General features: G+C 34.0%; 1 protein-coding gene across 24 annotated transcripts in view; it reads left to right on the forward strand.

The window, feature by feature from the left end:
* Positions 1-16,649, forward strand: part of BAZ2B (bromodomain adjacent to zinc finger domain 2B) — a 382,496-nt gene that overhangs the window by 268,547 nt on the left and 97,300 nt on the right. For 17 of the 24 annotated variants that reach the window (XM_029225702.1, XM_029225703.1, XM_029225701.1 and 14 more), the window contains 5 exons: positions 2,041-2,229; positions 6,600-6,767; positions 7,706-7,899; positions 14,041-14,244; positions 14,562-14,957. In XM_029225702.1, the coding sequence (XP_029081535.1) occupies positions 2,041-2,229; positions 6,600-6,767; positions 7,706-7,899; positions 14,041-14,244; positions 14,562-14,957 (1,151 nt within the window). The remainder of the gene's footprint in view (positions 1-2,040; positions 2,230-6,599; positions 6,768-7,705; positions 7,900-14,040; positions 14,245-14,561; positions 14,958-16,649) is intronic. The other 7 variants (XM_029225708.1, XM_029225721.1, XM_029225725.1 and 4 more) reach the window with 3 other exon arrangements.

The raw sequence follows: 16,649 nt of genomic DNA on the forward strand, positions 1-16,649 counted from the left end.
TTGTGTAGTTTTGAGCTTACCTCACAAAACTTTTTGTATTAAGTCACTGCTACATATAGTTGACAAATATAATTTAAGAACTTTTATTTTATAAAATATAAATGAAAAATGATTCTAAAATTCACAAACTGAATGTTTAGCTCAACTTGCTTATCAAGAAAACTGATGTAGAAGGAAATGTAACAGATCATAGTATGTTTATAAATAAAACATTTGATTAAGGACATGTCATTCAGGAAGTTGAATTGATTAGTGAGAATCGGGGATTTTATAGGCAATCATATGTGAAAATAAACAATGGCTCTTAATGTTATAGGCTCGTTTTTTAGAGAAACTAGCTGGGTTTTTGAGAATTTGTTCTTCCCCCCCGCAAAAAAAAATTTACACAATCTTTCTGGTGCCATAGCACTAGTCTTAAAAATAATGATATTTGAGTAACCTCCTTTCTTCCAGTAGCATGCCCTATTTTGTTTTGACTTAACTTCAGTGCTAACTGCAGTCTAGAATCCTGATTAGACAAAAGTACCAAATTCACAGATTTTCTGTTTAGGCTTTGATGAAAAAAACTAAGATTGGCTGACTTAGAAAATATACTCAAGTTTGTATCCTTCCCTTGTTCTCCTCCCTCAGTTTCTTTGTGAGCCTTCCTTGTAAAGGCACTTTGAGGATCTTCCCTATGAGATCTACTTATTGCTTTGTTATAGTGGGACCTCAACCCTCAATCAGAACTTTTTACCTTGTAGGCTAATGTAAGATATACTTGCTACAATCTATTTAAATCTTACTACTTCAATGAAAAATATAGTGTTATTTCAGTAAAGAATATAGGGCTTATATTAGTCAATGAGAGTACACTGTGACCTCTTTGATGACTTCCTCTTAGTTTTCAGCGAATAAAAAAGCAAAGAGGAGGGATTTTGTTGATAACTAAATGATAACAAAAATATACTTATTTTTAAGTTGTATTTTTTAATTTACTTTAAACATATTGTATTGAAACTATATTGTAGTGCATAGTCAGGTCTGATATAAACAGGATAATAAGGAAGCCTTATGTTTATTTTAACACAGAGCGCAATAGCTTTCATGCAGTAAATTCTTAAGATAGCCTGGAGTGTGGGTTTTTGATATTCTGTTTTCACAGTATCAAGCCAGGGAAACTTAATTATTTCCCGGAAGTAAAAGGAAGATTTCCAAGTATTAACAAATCTTCTGCCAAATCCTTACAAACTATGAAAAATAAGTTGTGTTTTTGATGGTATAACACTGCAACTTGGGGTTATGACACTTAGTACTAGATTCTCTTTAGAGTAAACGTAGAGATTGAAAAACCACACATTTGGATTGAATATGAACTTTCTATCACAATGTTTAAAAATGATTTTTATATTGATAACCACGCTCGGATGCATTTAGAAATAAATTAGTAAGTTTATTTATTAAATCTTTATGCTGTCGTATACATTGCCTTATTAGGCTAGAATATAATCCATTTTTGGTATCAACTCTCCTCACCTAAAAGATGTTCGATGGAGAACATAGCTTTAATTCTGGCACATGGAAACTAGGAACTCTTTGCCTAGAGTGTTTGACAGTTTGAGTAATGAATTGGTGACAGATTCTGGATTTATTTTATTGATTTTCAACTTCGTATTAACTAGATGTTTTTATCTTCCTTCTTATGAGTAAAAAATTTTGATAAAATATTAATGTGCAGAAATGTATTAGCAGAAAGTTTGCCTCACTTCGGCAGGTCAAGCTTTACAATTAGTGAAAGTTATGTACTTAAAGTGTCATTCTCAAATCTCAAAATTCAAAGTAAATAAGGTTATACCATTCATTTTAATTATTTTTAGAGTACTTTCATGTTTCTAGAAACATTCTGCAGGGTTTGAAGAACAGAAATGCAAAAGAAAAAAGGTATAATAAAAATTTAATAGATAAACTATTATAAATTTTAACCCACTGTGAACGCTGAAATCAGATAAATCTCATCTGTTTTTTCTAGTACAACTTTAAGTGTGTTTTTTTCCCTCCCAGGACACTTATTCAGAGCAGCTGGGGATCACCTGTTTAACCTGTCCACAGTGTCGAGTGCCTTCCCAGTGGTCAGCCACCCAGTCTTTGGTCTGCATTCAGCCAGCTCAGGGCATTCAGAATTTGGTGGTTTGGGGACACTTGGTACACCCACAGCCTTAGCTGCACATCCCCAACTAGCGTCTTTTCCAGGTAAACATCTGTTACAAACAGTGTTCAAGGAAAGGAGGAAAGCTTGAAAATGTTCAAGCAGTAGTTTGGTAATTAACTTGAACAAAAAGAATAGTATTATGCCTGGTATGTTAAAGCTCTTGTGCAAGAATTAACTCAGTCCTTTTTATCCTGTGCAAAAAAATAAAACACACTCTGTGCTAGGTGGCAGCACAACTGACTAGGTATTCAAGTGTTAAGCTAGAAAAATAGGCATCTGCCACAAAAGTGAGTAATTAGGCCAGGTTTTTCTCATGCTTTTTATTGAAGTAGAAAAGTATATGTATGAGAAGTATAGTGTTTGATTAATTATTCTCAGCTTTATTTGATTTTTTAAAAAAATATTTAACTTACAGTGGAAAACTGGAGTCCAGTTCTTATTATGAATATACTTTTATTTTGAGTTCTCATTTCTCTGCATTTATAAGTAAGATGAGCTTGGCTCTTAAATTTCTATTTTTTTCATATTTCATTAAAACAACCATAGATTTGCACCACTTGTGTGGCAGGAAGACCAGAATTATCCCAAATTCTACAGATTATGAGGATTCAGGAGTTCAGTAAGACACCAATTAAAGCTTAATTTAGACAAACATGCTGTAATTTCTCTTGTTATATTATTTTGAAAGTCTAAACTTTAATGTGTTTCCAGTGATTAACTTTACCTTAATAAATTTTAGTTAAGGATGCATGATTTACTGTTATAGAAAGTAGTTTAAAAGTTAGAGCATAATTCAGAGACAAATAGATCTGAATTTAAATCTGGCTTTGTTACGTTTTAGCTGTGTGACCTTGATTGTACAAGTAATCTGACCTCTCAGCCTCAGTTTTCTCATCTGAAAAATGAGAATAACAATAATAATAGTATCTGCCTCTTAGGGTTCTTGTGAAGATTAAAGGCGATAAGCCATGTTTAGTGCTGAATGCAGTGTTTAGCACACCTAATTAGTATGTAATTGGTAGCCATCATTGTTTTTATTCTTGTCGAGTGTTTCTTTAAAAGGAAACAAGTATCCTGTTTGAATTATATATGTAGAATGGAAAGTTGGCTAAGTATATATTTCAAGTACTATTTCTTGAGTCATATTATTTCTTTAATTCAGAGAGGAGATAGTAATGTGGCTAGAAAGTTAAAACAAAGTCTTAAACTAAGTCTTGACATTTGCTTTGAAAATACTAATAGGAATTTATTTCAGTCAGTTTTGAGCATGGTTGCTTAGCAAGATGAGTATTCCATAGGTATTTGCTGAAATATAGTATTGCTGAATAAAAAATTAAAATAGATAATAGTAATATAGATAGTTGCTAGTACCTTAAATTTTAAAAATTGTTTTATCATAGTTTATTATATTTGATATAGTTTGATATATAAAGTATTAATTACTTTTGAGCATTTCTAAACCACAATGTAATTATTGTATAATTAAAATCAAATATCTTTTGCACTGAAAACATGGTTAACAGGTGTAAAGACTTACTCATCTCAACTTCAATAATGTTGATACTTCCACTGCATAGAAAAAAATTTTGATAACTTCCCTAGCCTACATAAACTATTCACTCATTCATTTCTTATACAAAGTTCTTTGAGCATCTACTATGTTCTGTGCAGTAGGCCAAGCACTGAGGAATATACTAACATAGTATATGTTATGTTGCTTATAGTTTTTAGGAGATAGATAAACAGACAATTACAAGACAGAGTCTTTAGTGGTAAAAGTATGCCTGTATAAGCATACTTTTTTGCCAAGTGAACAGAGACTATGCCTTGTTTTAGAGGCCTCATTTGTTTAAGTTGTACGTTTTGTATAACTTAAATTTAAATTTTCTATGATTAGTTTTATTCAGAAGGGTAACCAAAATGCCAAAAATTTTAAATCACCTACTAAATAGATGAAGACACACAGGAAGAAATTACTAGGAATTTTAAAAGAGAAATAGTTTATTTTTAAATATTATCCACTTCTAAATGTGTCTGCATTTCAGATGACTAAATCAACACATGCAAATTACTTAATGGATATTAGTATAGTAAAGTTTTTTATATTGAAATAGTATTTCACGGTAAGTTCTTTTAAAACATTTACAGTTTTTAATCATTATATTTTTATATTACCGTGAATTTTCATGACGTATCTGGTTCTATCAAGTTTGAAAGATTTTTAAATTCTCCTGTCTTCTATGTTCAAATTGAGATTCAGTATATCCTCTGAAATATTAGAATCTTTCAGTTGAATATGATTAATGTTGTTACCATGCAGTTACTGCCCTTGAATACATTTAGAAATTCATCGTGTGCTGGTTTATGTGATTCTTATTTTGTATATTTCATTTTATCAACAAGCTAGTTTGTGAGTGACTAAATTTTGTTTTTTTATTTTCTTAAATTTGGAAGAGAAATAAGCTCATCACTTATCAAAAATTCTGTTATTTCCCATGAATTATTAGACATTTGTGAAGCTTGTGATCAGAAGCGCTATCTTTTTCATCTTTTTATTTAATTGATCTTATTTACTTGTGTTTTTACTCATGGTGTCACCTTATTTATAACGTACACATTTTCCAGTTGTGTTTTTTTCTAATCCCTATTGTGTGCTTATTTACCATTGACATTCTAAGTACATTTTTATGTTGTTTCTGAGTTTGATTATGTCTAAAATATTTGAGTCTTATTACACTTTGACTGCCTTACCGATTTGTGGGTTGTTTACAAAGTCTGAACGTTCAACTGTAATGCTTTAATTATAGACTCTATTTTAAATAATATGAATATTTCAGGAAACTGAATTTTCCTTTTTTATCAGCTATGTAGGACCTAGTTTTCAAACCTATAAATAACAACAGATTTCAGCTGTGCTAATACAAGCCCCAAATACATAATTTTTCTTCCTATCTACATACAGTTCTTTCATCTAAACAGTAGATAAATGATTTATGGTTTTGTATAGTTATTCTTGGTTCAGTTCCCATCATTCAGCCACTGCTGAATATACATTGGTGTCATTTCACTAGCAGTGCCTTCCTGCAGTGCAGAAGAATAGCTTTTGCAGTTTTCTGCTTATACTGTTTTTTAGACCTTTCAGAATGTCAGTTACCATGAACATTTCACTTTTTATTAAGCTAAACTTTTGTCTTTAGCTAATGAAGGTGCACATCACTTAACATCCTATTTTTAATAAAGAGATATTCCTAGAAAAGCTTTAAAGATCATATAATACAGTACACTGACAATATTGAATTTTTCCCACACTATATTATTGGGGTTTTTCCTCTAATTTTTTCGTGGTTATCAAGTCAATGAAAAGTATCCTATATCTCTTGGAAGATTAGCCTGAAAGGTAATAACTGATTTGGTAATCTAGCTGGTTAGCCAATTGGAAAATATTCTTTCCGAGATTTTACATGGGGCAATACAAGATTGTCCATTGGGTTATTTCAAATTTCTTCTTAATCTTCACCCTTCCCTAAATAATGTATTCTATAAAATTTGTCTTCTCTCCTTTTCTAAAAGTTTTAACTAAAAGCCACTGTTTGAATATCTAAATTGCATTTGATGATTTTCTACCATTTAGTCATTTTACATTGATAAAACATTGTTATCTGTAATTTATGAGAGGAAGTATAAATAAAATTCAGGCTTTCTTCATTAACTTTAAGGGGAGAAACTATAAATCTTTTATATTTTAATGTGACTTAACTTGTTTTAAAAATCTTCTTTGAAGCACTTTTCATTGCTTAGACACCCCCCCCCAAAAAAAAGGCTTACTGATTTTGCTATCTCTATTGTTTTGAGTATAGGATGTTTTCTTCCATAAATGCATTTGAGATATGCTGGATTACAGTGGTCTTTGTATTATTATTTAAACCACCTGATTTATCAAAGCCAGCTTTATATTGTATGTAATTTAAGGAAATTCTTAACATAGGTTGTAGATGGTAACCTTAAATTCTAAGGTTTTAAAGTAGATTAAAATAGTCTTAAATATTGTTTCTTTACTAATTTAGAAAAATTATGATGTAAGTCATCAAAGAGTCAAATAGTTCTTTAATATTCCAAGTTTCCCATTTTATTTTTAAAACCATAGACTACTTTTGTTCTTCATAAATTTGAACTCAAGGAAGCTGCTAAGTGAAGATCCTTGGATACTGTCTTAATGAGCAGAATAATGAGTGTATAACTTCTAACCAGCTGTCTTATAATTAGAAAGATGATCAGAACTATGTGTAATTCAGCAATTGTGTTCCAAGATGAAATTTGAAATTTTTTTTCAGGAATAAAATATAAAAAGCACTGTTAAATTAGCTAGGAAGTTAATTCAAATATTTTTGCTTGTTTGGTGTTTGGCTTTGAGGTGCAGAATGGTGGCGAACAACAGATGCTCATACGCGTGCAGGGGCAACCTCCTTTCCACCATTACTGGGAATTCCACCACTGTTTGCTCCTCCAGCCCAGAATCATGATTCTTCTTCATTCCATTCGAGGGCTTCGGGAAAAAGTAATCGAAATGGTCCTGAAAAAGGTATCCATGTTAACTTTAAGTGAAATACTACAAATCTCCATTTCAATACCTATTTTTAATAGGGTTCACATTTAGTAACAATTATGGGGCATTGTGCTAGACACTTTCACATTGTCTTGCTTAATCCTTATAATAACTCTTTGAGATTGGAAGCATTGTCATTTTGCAGCTAAGGTTAAATAAGTTATTCAAGGAAGCACTGTTTACATGTTGACATTGCATACCAGAATTTAACCCAGGTTTTCTAACTCCAGACTCCACTGCTTTTTCCTCTGTATCTCATTACCTCCTTCACGTTCACTCAATAAAATATATTACTTTTTCTGTAATTAAGCATTAAATTAATTAAAACTAATATGTTAGTACGCCTTTTTCTTTTAAATTGTCATTAATATTTCATAGTTGATAACTGTGGTTAGAATACATTTGCAAATTATAATAGCATTTTAGATGGTTTATTATTACCTTTCTTTTCACTTAAGTGTTTGGGGAGTTTGCTCCAAAAGGGGGAATACTCGCATTTAATTATCTTTCTAAAAATTTTTTAATTGAAGTGAAATTCACACAAATGTAAAATTAACCATTTTAAACTGAACAATTCAGTGACATGTGATGCATTCATAGTGTTGTACAACAACCACCTCTATCTAGTTTCAAAACATTTTCATCACCCCGAAAGGAAACTTCATCCCCGTTAACCAGTTTCTCTCTATTATTCCCTCTCCCAGTCCCTGGCAACCACTAGCTTGCACTCTATCTCTATAGATTTACCTGTTGTGAATATCTCATATAGATGGAATCATAATTTGTGTCTGACTTCTTTCACTTAGCATAATGTTTTCAAGAGTCATCCACATTGTGGCATATGTCATTACTTCATTCCTTTTTATGGCTGAATAACATTCTCTTGCATAAATATATTTATTTTTACTTTCAAGGTGTAAATGGGTCAATAAATGGAAACAACACATCGTCTGTATCTGGTATCAACACATCTGTACTATCCACTACTGCTTCAAGTTCTGTGGGACAAACTAAAAGTATAAGCTCAGGTGGAGGAAATCGAAAGTGTAGTCAGGAACCAAACAAAACCCAGCCTTTGGATGCTAGAGCTGACAAAATCAAAGATAAGGTAAGTTGTTCTTTGAGGCACAAATATATAACAGATCGATACAAGTATTCTAAAGATCAAACCACCTGAATCTATGGAATAACTTTTTATGAATTATCAACTCCTATTTTTATAGATATTCGTTTTTGCGGGGTGGTTTTAGTATTATGCATCTAAAAAATTAAAACTGTCAGCACCAGTATAAATAATACAAATAGTAGTCATAGATAAGATTTATTGAGAACTTAACACAGGCTAGTTCTGCTGTAATTGCTTTGCATATAATATCTATTTCAATCCTCCTTATACCCATACTGAGGTAGGTACTATTATTGTAAACTGGGAAAAAGAGCCCCCAAATAGTTGGCCATTAAGTGGTCAGGATTCAAAGTCAGGCAGGTTGACTCCAGAGCCCATGCTTTAGGAAAACAAAAACAAAAAACCTTTCATTATGGAAAATTTCAAATATACACAGAAGACAGAATAGCATAATAATCCTGTGTACCCCTTATTCAGTTTCAACAGTTACCATCTCATGGCCAATTGTACTTCATCATAACCCCAGCTGAATTCTCCTTTTCTCCTTTGCCAGTTGGCACTATGTTAGACCTTGTCATTAGAGGGTCCTAGAGACACACTGGAAGAGGAAAATGCTTCTGTTCCTGGTTCAAGTGTTTTCTTCTTGGTCTTATGCTGTGGCTGCCAGTGGGTGGCTTCCTCACCAGCTGGCGGCCTCTCTGCCAGTTGTGTTCAGGAGACCCAGTAGTGTATACCGTCTAGTGAGTGTCACTGACATCCCAGCAGGCAGCTTATTAGTGAGTTTTTCTGGGATGCCAGTGGTTGGCTTTCTAGCTAACTTTACTGTCACCCCGATAGCAGATTCCCAGCAAGTTTTTCTGGCACTCCAGCAGGTGGTGTCTCCTGTGTACCAGCCTTGATCTGTGATACCTCAGTGAGCTTCTCTGCCATCCAGTGGGCAACAGCCACATCCTTTCCAACAAAGTCTGAGGTTCAGCCTTGGGTGAATGAGGGGTTGGAGAAGAAAGACCCTCTTCCAAGTTTATTTTAGTACTCTACCTCAGCCATACAGGAAGTGGCTCTTCCCTACATTGGCTATTCCGGTATTCTTTACAGGTCTCTTTCCCTCTTAGTAGTTCATATTCTGTTACTAGTTGTTGCTTCCTTATGATAAAATTTTGCTGTTCAAATTGATCATGTGGTTTCTGCCTCCTGACTAGACCTTGTCTGCTGTAGAAGCAGTATCAGGAGTAGGGTGGGTATGCAGATTGCACATGGTAAATTCACTCCAATATTCTGGTCACTCTAAGCCTTTGGATTTCCTCTTGCACATCATGCCAGGGAAGCTGTGACATTTCAACTTTACTAAGTATAGTTCACCACTGTGTCCAGATTTCATTCATCCAACCAAGTAAGCTGAGATACCTCCAGCTACAGGAACTACCACATTATATCCAGAATTTCTAGTAAGTGCACCTGTATCGGTGAATTTGGTCTGCTCCCATTGGTAATTTCTTCTTGAGAGAGAAGTCTTGGTTTATTCTGAGTTAAAGCCTTAGCATCAACTGCAAACATTTCGGAAACAAAGATAATAACTAGAGCAATGTCTTTTCGTCTACATTTTATAAAAACCACTTTCAGGGCCTGATTTTTCTGGGGGAAGAGAGTCAAAAGTTTGTGATACTGTAATACCACTTTCTCCATGACCTCAGCTATAATAATAAGGGAATTGAAAAGCTTGTGACACACCACAGCAAGAGCAAGGTATGAGTAGTCACTGATTGCAGATAGCGCTGATCTGAACTTTAAATCTGAACAACATGCCTCCCAGGCTCCAATTTTTAACCCCAAGGAACTATTTTATCAAATTTTTCTTTGTCCTTTCTCAAGACAGCATTGAGCTCCATATATTTTCCACGATCAGCTAAACAAATAAAGGTTTCTTCCCTCTTGCCCAGCATATTTTATAGAAATACTTCCTCTAGATCTTTCAGTTCCGTCTCAACAGAAGATAAATGTTTTCCAGCACATAGCAAGACATATGAGGGTCTGGGGGAAGGTCATCTGGTGAAGCCTCGAAGCCTAATGATAGCCATCACAAAAATTCGACAGGACTCTATTTAGGCCCCAAGACAAACATTTACTTTCCTCTTCAAGCCACCCCACTGAGCACTTGAGCAAATGTGATAAAAGACTCTTGGTTGTTTCCTTCCAGGGACACAGGTTTTAGGGTCATACTTTCCACCTGTTCCTCTTCAACTGCTCTTTACTCTTTTCCCTTATGATTTGTTTCAAGGGCATTCCCATTAGTACGAGCTCCAAAGCCTGTCTCTGTACTGCTTCTAGCTTCTCTGCACACCAGACGCTGTCCGAAAACACCACCCATTCCTTGCTCCCATGGTACTTTGAAGCAGGTCGTAGACATAGTATCATGGAATATATTTATATCTATATGTATTTCTAAAAGTTAAGCGTCCATGTTTTTAAACTTTACACTATCCTACCTCTTAGCAGTAGTGCTAAATCTAGTAACATCTAGTATCTCTAGTGCCTCTGTAAGGTACAAGGCAAGACTTTGGAGGAATGGATTTGAAACAGATCGTGTCCTTAGTTCTAGTAAGGAATCAGTATTGACATTCCTAAACAAAATTGGTGCTGTTAAAGTAGAAAATATTTCCAGGATCAGGTATTAAAAACTTGCAGAGGTACCTCTTTAATGATATAAAGAAATTCCAGGTACCATAGGGGTGTTGATTTACATCTACATAGAAGTAACACTAGAGAGAGATTGACTGTCAATGTGAGGGATACTAGAACTTAAGATTTCAGAAGCGTATCTTTGGATAATACATGGTCTGGAATGAATTTGCGTTAGTAGGTTGTTAAATGAAGATGAAGGGAGTTGAAACTGAAGCAGAAAATCCTATACTTTTATTACCCAATGTTTTTCAGTTTTAAAAACTTAAAAAAAAAAATTGCTTCATCAGCCCTTTTCATGTGTAGTTTGAAAAATGTTCTTCAGCTGATTTTGATAATCCCTCCTGGGAGGCAGGGTTACTTATCTCAGTAGTACTCATTGAAAATCATTGATTAAGTCCAGTTCCCTCTCATAGTCTACATGTATATTTAGAATAAATATAAGTATTTTAAATTAAACAATTAAAGTAAGTCAACACAAACTAAAATATACTAACATACAGCCTGTTGAGAAAAAAAATAAGACAATTCAAGGTTAAGTTCCACTCCTGCTGCCATACAAATTATTGTTACCACAGCAGCTGTAACAGTCTTTTAAAAAACATAAGTGATTTTTTATCGTTTTAAAACATCCTGTGTTATCACTCTGTCTAATAGTTTCCTATCCCACTAAGAATAAAATCCTTGCCATGGCCCATAAGACCATGTGTGGTCTCACCCCTGCCAGTCCATCCAGCCTTATTTCCTACTGTTCTCTCCCAGGTTTCTGTGCTGTAGCAGGCCTAGCTGACTTTTCCATTCTTTGAACATGTCAAACTTGTTTCCAGCTCGTGGCTTTTGCCTTTGCTGTTTCCCCTGTCTTGAAAGGCCCTTTTATCTTTCTATGACTGGCTCTTGCTCTCCATTTAGGTCTCAGCTCAGAAGAGTCTTACCTGACAACTACATCTAAATGTCCATCCAGCACACACTGTCTACTCAATTATCCTGTTTTAGTCATGGTATTTATCACTGAAAAACCCTTATTTATATTGTTTGTTGATTCTCTTCTCCCTGTTCCCATGAGAGCAGAGTTGCTGTTTGTTTATCACACCCTTGTATCCCCAGAGACTAGAGCAACTGTGCCTGGTACATAATAGCCTTGAATATGTATTTGTTTTGCTATTGAATGTAAGAAATATACAGTGAAATGAAAGTTCAAGGAGAGGGTTCTGAAAAGCTTTCCCAGGTTGGTTGGGGGGTGGAGTTTATTACTAATAAACTCTCCTTTGATCATTTTTTTATGAACCTAAGAAGACTCATTTTTAAAATGTATAAATGACAGAAAAAAGACAGACTACCTAATTGTGAGCAGGCAAAAGGACCACCCTCACCCCCCGCACATGTTAATAGGGACCAAGGAGATGGAATTTGTGATATTGAAATTCATTTTTCTCCAATACTTGGACTTGTCTACTCATGTCTACTTTTTTTTTTTAACATGGGTACTAAATTTGTTACCTTATAAAACACAAACTCTTTGCACACTGTCAGAGTATGCTCTGCAAAGACCACCTGCGCCAGAATCACATTAAGGGCTTGTTGCATACAGATCCCTGTGCCTGTTTGGAATTGGGACCCAGGAATCTGCTGCTTGCAGCAACTTCTGTGCTGAATATTATGCTCCCTAAAGCTTTAGAACCCGCATCTCTAGACCCACTCTTGGGGAGTATAGGACCCATCTGTCATGCTGCCTTTAAATTAAAACTACACAGATTACTTGGACATTGAAATAGGAGTTTATTTTTTTCTGCCAAATCACGGTAGCTCCCTCATTCCCTTCCTTACTTAGCCTCTACTAAATCCGAAAGTGATAACTTTGGATTTGACTTTCATAGTCAAATGAAATGACTTTCATAGTCTTGCTATACATGCTTAGAAAACTCAACAGCAGATTTTGGTTGCAAAGGAGCGGTTTCTCTGCCAAATAAATGATAGGCTTAATGTTATTATACTACTATTGTTTCCCTTTAATCTCTACTTTGGTCTTTCTCATCCTTTGATTTCCTTTATTCCAATTCACTTTCTGCTTTACTGTGAGGGAAGAAGGTATCTCAGGGAATGATGGAAATATTAGCTTATTGAAGGGTGTGTCTGTGGAGGAAGCATTGCAGTTGCTAGTTTGGAGCAGTTAACACAGTACCATGGCAAACAGAATATAACAGGAGTGACTCTCCTCACTCATGTATTTTATATGATTTAAATCAAATTTTAGAAGACACAAAGGAAAGAGTGTAGGTTTGCAATCTGTAACTACGGCTTCAACCTGGCATCCTGTTGTAGAGGTGTGTTACTGTCTTTTATTCTCCAAACCCAGTAGTTATGAAAGGCTGTATTTCTATTAAGGCCATAACTTTTCTAATTTGCTGCTTTTGTAATTTATTGCTGATTTTTCTGTATCTTGTTCTCTATTTTATCTACCAGCAAACACTATAGAAATGTTCCTAAGTAACTTCGGATTGTACTCAATCTTGTTGCTCTGTCGTTTTGACATTTCTCCTTTATAGTTTTTCTATTGGCAGAATTTTAACTTTTTCATTGTTATATCGTTATTAGTTATAATTCATCTCATTATTTTTCATCTTTTTATCCACTACCATTGTCTGTCCTTTAAACACACAACTTTCCTTTTATGCGACCAAATGTCCCTTTCCAGCTTTGGATTTTCATTGTCCTATAGGATTTTAAATGTTCCAGAAATTAATCTCCTTCTTTATCATATTTTTCTATCTTTTTGATTCAGAAATATTAAAAAACTTAAATTCCTTGACCCTAACTAAAGCAGCCCCTTAAGCCTTTTTCTACCTATTTTGTCTTCTCTCCAGTACTTTTTACTATATGGGATTATTTGTTTTGAAATTACTCTCTGTCTAGTCCACCGCCACCACCACTAGAATGTAAGTTTCTTGAAGGCAGAGGCTCATCTTAGACTTCATAGGAGTCCAGCACCTAGAAAGGTGTGTTTGGCTACTGACTCACTATTTGCACAAAGAAAGAAGACTAAAAGCTAAATGTAGAACATCAGTGTATGTAACCCTATCATAAATTGCTCTTTTTAATCTGTCCTACATTTCGAAGCATGGCAGTCATATGAGTGTGTATATATGTATACATATGTACATATATACACACTATATTGATGTTTTCAATATTCTGTACAGAATACTGTATAGCATATTGACAGAGTTTATACTTTTTACTGGAGAATTCCTGTCAGATAAGTTAATTTGATCAGTTGGTTGAATAAATACCCTTAAAACATGCGACTTTTTACTTTTTTCTAAAATGACATTTTAGAAAAATGTTTTAAGATTGAAAATATCATTAAAAAATTAAAAGAGCATACCTCTTACTGAAACTTGAATTTTTTCCAAAAATAGAAGTCTTTTTAAAAATCTTGTCTTTATCCAGAAACCAAGGAAGAAAGCTATGGAAAGTTCTAGCAACAGTGATAGTGATTCAGGCACCTCATCAGACACATCAAGTGAAGGCATTAGTAGTAGTGATTCAGATGATCTAGAGGAAGATGAAGAAGAAGAAGATCAAAGTATTGAAGAAAGTGAAGATGATGATTCTGATTCAGAGAGTGAAGCACAACATAAAAGTAACAACCAGGTAGGTACAAATCATTTCATTGGCAATATCTACACATTATCCAAATTTAGGAATTAACTGTCTTATCTTAACTCTCAAAGTCTATAAAGTTTAAAGTTAATCATTGCCTTTAGTTCTTCCTTTTGCATAAGAAAAAAAAGGAGGTGGTGAAACATTTTGAAAGGAACATTTTGTGTATTTTTTAGTGAGTTTTATATATCTATTGTAAGTCATTAGGAACACTTTTTTAAGTACCCTTTTTTTCCTCCATGTTTTACTCCTTGATGCTCTTCGTTTTAATAGACGTTAAGAAGTTGCCTTTTAATTTGTATTTACAGGTGCTATTACATGGTGTTTCAGACCCAAAAGCAGAAGGACAGAAAGCAACTGAAAAAGCCCAGGAAAAAAGAATACACCAGCCATTACCTCTTGTGTCTGAATCCCAGACTCACTCATCATTCCAATCCCAGCAGAAGCAGCCTCAGGTTTTGTCACAGCAGCTTCCATTTATTTTCCAAAGCTCTCAGGCAAAGGAGGAATCTGTGAACAAACACACAAGTGTAATACAGTCTACGGGATTGGTGTCCAATGTGAAACCTTTATCTTTGGTAAATCAAGCCAAAAAGGAAATTTACATGAAACTCATAGTTCCTTCTCCTGATGTACTTAAAGCAGGGAATAAAAATACCTCTGAAGAATCTAGTCCTTTGACCAGTGAATTGCGTTCCAAACGGGTGAGTTAGAAATTATTTATAGAAGAATTTTACTATTATAAAAACAGCTTTTATATAGTCTTATACAAGTTTAAACTGAATTCTACTCTTATTGTTATACTTTCTTAGTCACCAGGAATAGAATATGCACATCAGAAAACTAAATTTCTCTGATTTTATATTTACATACACACCTGTTGAATGTATTTTTGGCAACACAGTCTTGTCATTTTTCCCCAGGTTTAATGATTTAGCAGTAAGGGGAGAAACATGTTTGTATTGGACATACTTTACAATTACTTTTGTTTAAAATCGATGTCCTTTTTTTTCTAATATTAGTATATTCTTTTTTAAAGAAATGAACTCTTGAGTCATTTACCTCTGTAGTCCTATGATTTGTCAATTTTAAGTATAAAAATCCTTTATAAAGAATGCTTTTCCTTTACCATTCTTAATTAATTATACAAAATATTTTTAGTAACGTTACTTCTATAAACACCAGAACCACTCTCATCAGAGAATTTTTTTCATCTTTATTTTCTTGCTGTTCGTTTTATATTATAATATTATATAGTCTACAGTCATATGTCCAGAAGAATCCTAGTAATTAAATAACCAGTGCTTTTTATTCTAGAACTCACCCAGACTAGAGAAAAAATATTATTTTTGAACACAGTCTCCTGTCTTTTGGTTATACAAATTATCAGTAGGCATCCTAATCATTGGAAAAGACCTGTAGAGCACTTACTGTTTTGCCAGCCATTCATTGTTTTAAGTGCTGAACATGCATTTACTCATTGGATACTAACATCTGTAAGTGCCACTAATAATATTATGTCCATTTTCAGATGATCAAATTGAGATTCATAAGACTTACATAACTCTCCCAAGATCACACTGCTAGTTGGTGATGGAGCTAGAATTCAAACCTAGGCGGTGTGGTACTAGAATCCTTGTTCTTAATCACTGTGGTATGCTGCCTTTCTTTCTCAAAAAAGTTGCAATGTCCTTGTCCACTGACTTTTATTTTACAGTGAAGAATTTCAGAACAAGGTCAAAGAAAAATGACTTGAGCAAATCAGGCTCTTTTGAGAATCTAAATGAGTAGTTCTCAAGACTAAGTGTACATTAGAATCACCTGGGAAACTTTAAAAATGAACTAACCACCTTAGAACAATTTAAAATCAGGATCTCTTGTGTTGAGACTGAGGTATTACATGTCTAAAAAGCCTCCCAGGTGACTCAAATGTGCAGCCAAATTTGAGAACCACTGATCTAAATGGAATGACCAGTGGTATCATAATATCACACATACGAGAACTTGTAATGCATGGGTCAATCATAAGGAGTTATTGGCATCACATTATTGACTCTCCTTGAGAAATTAAGCAAATTGAAAATCACACTGGGTGATTTTAATTTTTCATTAATATATATTCCACTTTAAGACAAATGAATGTATAGAGCCACATCGAGTTACTTGCATAATGAAAGTTTTCTTAATTTTTTCAGAGTTTCTTAAATTCTTATTTAAAATTTTCATATGACTGCCTATTAGAAAGTCATTTATTAAACACTTGCTTATTTAAATGTAGCCAAGCTAGGCTTTCTACACATAGGATCTTATGTAATCCTTACAAAATTGTGTCAGGTAAAGGAACTAAGGCTCAGAGAGGTTAAGTCACTTTTCAACATCATATAACAAGTTAAGAG

Source organism: Monodon monoceros, unplaced genomic scaffold (genome assembly GCF_005190385.1).
Source record: "Monodon monoceros isolate NGI ecotype Baffin Bay Population unplaced genomic scaffold, NGI_Narwhal_1 Super_Scaffold_16, whole genome shotgun sequence".
NCBI classification, from domain to species: Eukaryota; Metazoa; Chordata; class Mammalia; order Artiodactyla; family Monodontidae; genus Monodon; species Monodon monoceros.